Source organism: Erigeron canadensis, chromosome 1 (assembly GCF_010389155.1).
Source record: "Erigeron canadensis isolate Cc75 chromosome 1, C_canadensis_v1, whole genome shotgun sequence".
Lineage (NCBI taxonomy): Eukaryota > Viridiplantae > Streptophyta > Magnoliopsida > Asterales > Asteraceae > Erigeron > Erigeron canadensis.
This window is the reverse complement of record NC_057761.1, coordinates 8706302-8711674: the sequence shown is the minus strand read 5'-3', so window position 1 is coordinate 8711674 and position 5373 is coordinate 8706302. Positions and strand designations below refer to the sequence as shown.

Genomic DNA, 5373 nt, shown 5'->3' with positions numbered 1-5373 from the left:
CTTGGAAATTTGCTAGCTGCTTAGTCACTCCATCTGTCAAAATACTCCAAAAATTATCCGCCCAAAGAAGATACATACGAAAGTTAACTCCATATAAATATTGATTATAGTTTACCCTTTTTTTTTCAACTTTAGTTAAATAAAAAATTTACAGTTTCTTATATTTGAAAAGTGTAACCTATAATTAATTATTTTTAAATTAAGTTAAAGTGTAAATTGGTGATGGAAAATCAAAAAGTGTAAGTTAATTATTTTAAATTGGGTTAAAGTGTAAATTGGTGATGGGAAACCAAAAAGTGTAAATTAATTGTTTTAGACTGGGGTTAAAGTGTATATTGGTGATGGAAAACCAAAAAGTGTAAATTAATTTAGATAAATATTAAAAAAAATAGACGATTAATAAGGATGGAGGATTAGACTAAAAGATGTGGATTAGGGGTGCCAAGTGTACCCCCAACCCCCTCTTTTAGTTATATTATAGATTGTCAATATGTCCGAGCATTGGTGTTTATGGGAAGAAAGCAATTTGTAGTATAGTACTGTGCTTTCGGGGGGATAAAAATCTATACAGGTGATATATGATGATCTTAATGATAGGCATGCATGCGGCCATGGAACTATTTGGTGAGCTGACTTTCAGTTCGAGATGATAAAGACCGACTTGAGAGTTCACGTCCAAAATGCTATTCTTCGTCCTATGCAATTTTTTTCAATTTTGATTTTGCCGGTAAACTATCTGGTGAAACTAAGATACTATACAAGATACGTGTATGAATTAGGGGGCATTGCAAATGACTGGTCCATAAGAATCCATGGGTGCAAAGCTCGAACTCTGTTGATATTGAAGGTTAACGTTTAAAATGTCTAATTTGAGGGATGCTTTCTCTTCTCTTGAGTCAACTGTAACCGAAATTTGAGGGAAATGAAAATGTCTCAGTAAAAGTTACAACATTGGCCTATCTAATTATATATCTCTGCAAAAACCAGTGTGTATACACGGTATAATCTAGTTTAAACCTAAATAGAGATATGTTAAAAGCAAAAACAGAACTCATATATCACTCGAATCTTTATATGCCAACAGAAATGGGAATGGAAACTTTCCTAGCTAGCTAGAAGTTGTTGAGAAGAAATAGCTGAAAGTGAAACCAGGGTCTCTACGTACTCTATGCCATTTATCGCAAGGCTACGTTCACCGGTACGTACGGAAATGTCCGTGGATGTATACGAATCGTCTGATGTGTCATAGATATGCAGTTTTCCTTCATTCTCCATAACAATCCTTCCATTATACAGTATGCAAACAAAATGGTGGGGGTCACGACCAACATCCTTGGCTAATGTAAATGAGCACCTTTTGAACCATGAGTTCTCGTCCGCTTGATCCTTCATCACCCAAAGGTTAAAATCGGTATCGTTAATGCTTCTGTTGAGAAAACAAAGGCATCCGTTTATGGTACCTAAATGTGAGCGGTCACAACGTTGAGTCTCTCTATACGATCGTTGGAATGGTAAATGCATTTCTGAAACCTGTATCTTTTCAACGTCGAGGACAAGCAGTTTGTCCATTCTACTAGCAATCCAATACAAAAATCCATTCAGAAACGTACCCACGGTTGTTTCAAACACAATGTGTTTGATATTCATCTCTTGTGGCTTGCTCCACGTATAAGTTTTGAGACTGAAGATCTCACAAACACCTCCGCTGCAATCATTGTAGCGACAACGCTTGTTGTATTCTCTAAACCGAACAATTTTCCAATCATCTGGGGTACCACGACCGTAGCCAAACCCAAAGGCATAGACTGTGTAGTGGGGAAAGTCATCTTCATGATCCCAACCACAGTCGCTGTCCCAATATCGGGGCAGTACACAATACCGATAAGGCGTTGCAAGCGGAAGTAGCAAGGATTCGTCGATAAAAGGATTGTATAGCATCAAATAACCTTCGCAAGAAGGCGGGTGTTTTGCGTAGATGCCACCATAAATTTGCAAAAGCACTATGCCGTTGAGTGTACCAAGAACTCTTACCCGATTACAAAGGTACGAATATTCGTCAACATATATATGGGACGAGAAATTTTTAAAGTAGTAATCGAAAGAATCATGAAACTGAAGCATCGAATGAGTCGGCCGGTCATTGTCGTCTACAAGATGAATAAGGTTATCATAGTCGGTGACGACAAAGATCATTCGACGTGCTCTTGAGTTATTGATGAAGTAAGGATCTGTAATCACATAATTCCAATCTCGAGATACACATCTGCACCGTAGCAATGACTTGGCGTCGAGTCGACCCAGTATATTCTCAAGTATCACATCATCCAATTCATCAACGGCCCCCATAAGGCAATACGGAAGCTGGCTGTGCAGATATATATATAATATATGAAATCAAATTGATTTGAGGATTCTTAATTTAATTCGACAAGAACAACAAACTTATAAACAATAATCAATAAAGACAAAAATCATATGAATAAACAAATATATATTCGTACCAGATCAAATAATGAAAAGAATATATATCGAGAGAATGAATTCGTACAAAAAAGTTGTATGATATAGAGATATTTATACAAACAAAAAGATTAGGGTTCTATCTCTTGATTTGTTTATATATAGAGATATTTATATAAACAATCGGCCTAAGCCTAATTGAGCAGGCCCAATAACTGTATACGTGTTCTGTAGCCCAAAAATAAATTAATATTTAGTTGGATACTTTGATATCTTACTACTTTATATAAAAATTAGACTTAATTGCAAGATTGGTCATGTGGTTTGTAAGCTTTAGTAAAAGGGGTTCCTTCTCGACAATCGTTGTAATAGGGGTCCTTATTTTGAGAAGTTTTTGCAAAATTGGTCTAAATTTGACGGGTCCGTTAAAGGTGGTCGTCAAGTGTGCACATGTGGGGGTATTTATGTACTTTTCACCCCACAGGGACCCCCATTGCTAAAATTGATAATCACATGGACCAATCTTGCAAATAACACCTTGATTTTTTTTTCTAATTTAATTCAAGAAATTGTAACATACAATTAGCTGCTCGTTATGTCTCCAATACTAAATTTATGTGTACTTTAAAATTTTAATAATAGAGATATACCTTATATAAATACTTTTATTTTAGAAAACTGATTTATATATAAACTTTGTTATTATATAATCTTAAATAAATAAAAAATTGTATGTTAGGAATTTGATATTTATTAAAAGGAAAAAAACAAATTTGTTCGAATAATATCAATGTCATATATGGTATTTTAGTCATCTATTCTTGAGTAAAATTCACAGAAAATCAACAACATTTTTTGAAATAAAATAGATTATTAAATAAATGAAAATAAAAAAAAAACTTGTTGTAACACACATCATTTAAAAATATGGATTTCCAAAAACTTTCGTCTAACGGTGTTAAAAGAGAGTGAAATTATACTTTAAAAGTCAAAACTAAAAAATTTGTTTGGTTCATTTATTAATTGGTGTTACTACCCATATCATAGAAACAAGTTTAAATGGAAATCTGTCGGTTGCCCAACATTAAACAACCGACAACATAGTAAATGTAAATCATAAATGACTAATCATAAATCAATGTCTAATGCGAGAAGCCACTATGGGTAACTACAACCAGCTTCTAGATCATCTACCCATGTCTTACATCTTCTCACATCTACCTGCTCACTAATGTTGAACATGAGGGCACAACACGTTTAAAAAGAGCAAGTGTTAGCTAACGAATTAGCTAAGTAAGATAACACCTCATTAATAAAACATTTGTCCATTTAATACTTTATAGAAAAGTCATATTAAATCGTTAAGGCACATATCACATCAATGCATCACATCATCCATAACATATCATCGCATCAAACATCATCATAATGGGTTGTATCACCCTAGATGTGCCTAGTCATCTTTTACTTCACATATATCATATAAGCATCATCGTATAGTGTGACATAAGTCACTTATATTAGGTGTGACATAAGTCACTCATCACATATAAGGTATAAGTTTGTGTGTAGGCGGTCATAAGACCTAACAGAGAACCTCATACCCAACTGGATAGATTAACCTTACAGCAGTCCATCAATGTCGTGTAGGAATGACAAGCCAATCCAGGAGTAGTCCGTATGTTCAAAGACATTGGTGGGTAATCACGCCACCCGGAGATACTCAAACCACGTAATTATGTTGCAAGGAGCCACTCGAGCAACTACATACACGCACCCACCGGGCAAGGGCAAGTACGGGTTAAGCTTAACACTTCTCACATCATTTACGAGCTCGATTTACATCACATATAGTTTAGGTGTCCACGTTACCTAAACATCATCACATATTCATCTTTTATGTTTGGGCCCTTAAACGTGCACGTGTTATGGCAACTTAATAAGTCTAATGAACTAGATAAACATCAATAGAACCTATTCGGCTTTCACTGCCTGGACTTGGGGATTGGTAATGATTTCTCAAGTTAGTATTGTTATTAATTCCTAATCATAAACATGGAATGTAACATACGCTTATAAAACATAAACTCAACTATTATGAATATATAAAAAAAAATTCACAGTAGACTAAAGTCAAAGCCTTTGTTATCATGGTGTTAAAACAGAGACAATAATTTTAATAAATAACATTTTACCCGTTCAATACGACGGTAGTGGTGATAGCGGTCGTGTGGTGTTGGCGACGATTTGGTGGTGGCAACAACAGTTGGTAGCGGGTGGTGGCGTGAAAGGTGGTGGCGGTGTAATTATTATTGTAAAAATAAATTAATGTAAGTGTAGTTATTTTAGAAGTTGATGGTTTATGTTGTAAATTATTTCATTAAGAGTATTATAGGTATTTTAGTGAACATGTTTAAAATAATGATTAAAAACTAAAGAATTAATTAATTCATTAGGAATAAATGATCATTTCGCATGTGGATATTTTTATGAGATAAGGTGTTAGAATATAGATAGGAAATGGTGGGATATGATATTGAGGAGAATAAAAAGACAGTTAAAGATTGATGACCTTAAGTTGCAGGACACCCAGGAAAGGGTACGAAATGGGCAAATGGTATTGATAAACAATTACCAGGTTCAGCATATCTTCTATATATCGAAATGACCCTGAACCTAAATTTTATATCTAAACGTGAAGTTTATGCTGATTATGTACAGCTCAAGCATTCACATTATGCAAACCTTTTAGTGGAAAGGGTGTGATAAAAGAATATCCACACCCAACCGCCAACCCTTAAAACACCATAAAACCCCCTTATCACCCTGTAGAAAATATGTCCAGAATTTTTACAAACCGTTGCTTTCATATGATAATGTTCATTAAAAATTATGCACAGATGATAACAAGAA

At 34.5% G+C, this 5373-nt stretch overlaps 1 protein-coding gene across 1 annotated transcript; it reads right to left on the bottom strand.

Annotated features, from left to right (window-relative positions):
- Window positions 1–1104: 1104 nt before the first annotated feature.
- Window positions 1105–2346, bottom strand: LOC122605729. Its single transcript, XM_043778717.1, has one exon. The coding sequence runs from the start codon at window positions 2344–2346 to the stop codon at window positions 1105–1107; it is 1242 nt and encodes a 413-aa protein (XP_043634652.1).
- Window positions 2347–5373: the final 3027 nt, after the last annotated feature.

Excerpts from the sequence above, each read along its gene's own strand:
- LOC122605729 (XM_043778717.1), bottom strand. The coding sequence starts at position 2,346 with ATGGGGGCCGTTGATGAATTGGATGATGTGATACTTGAGAATATACTG.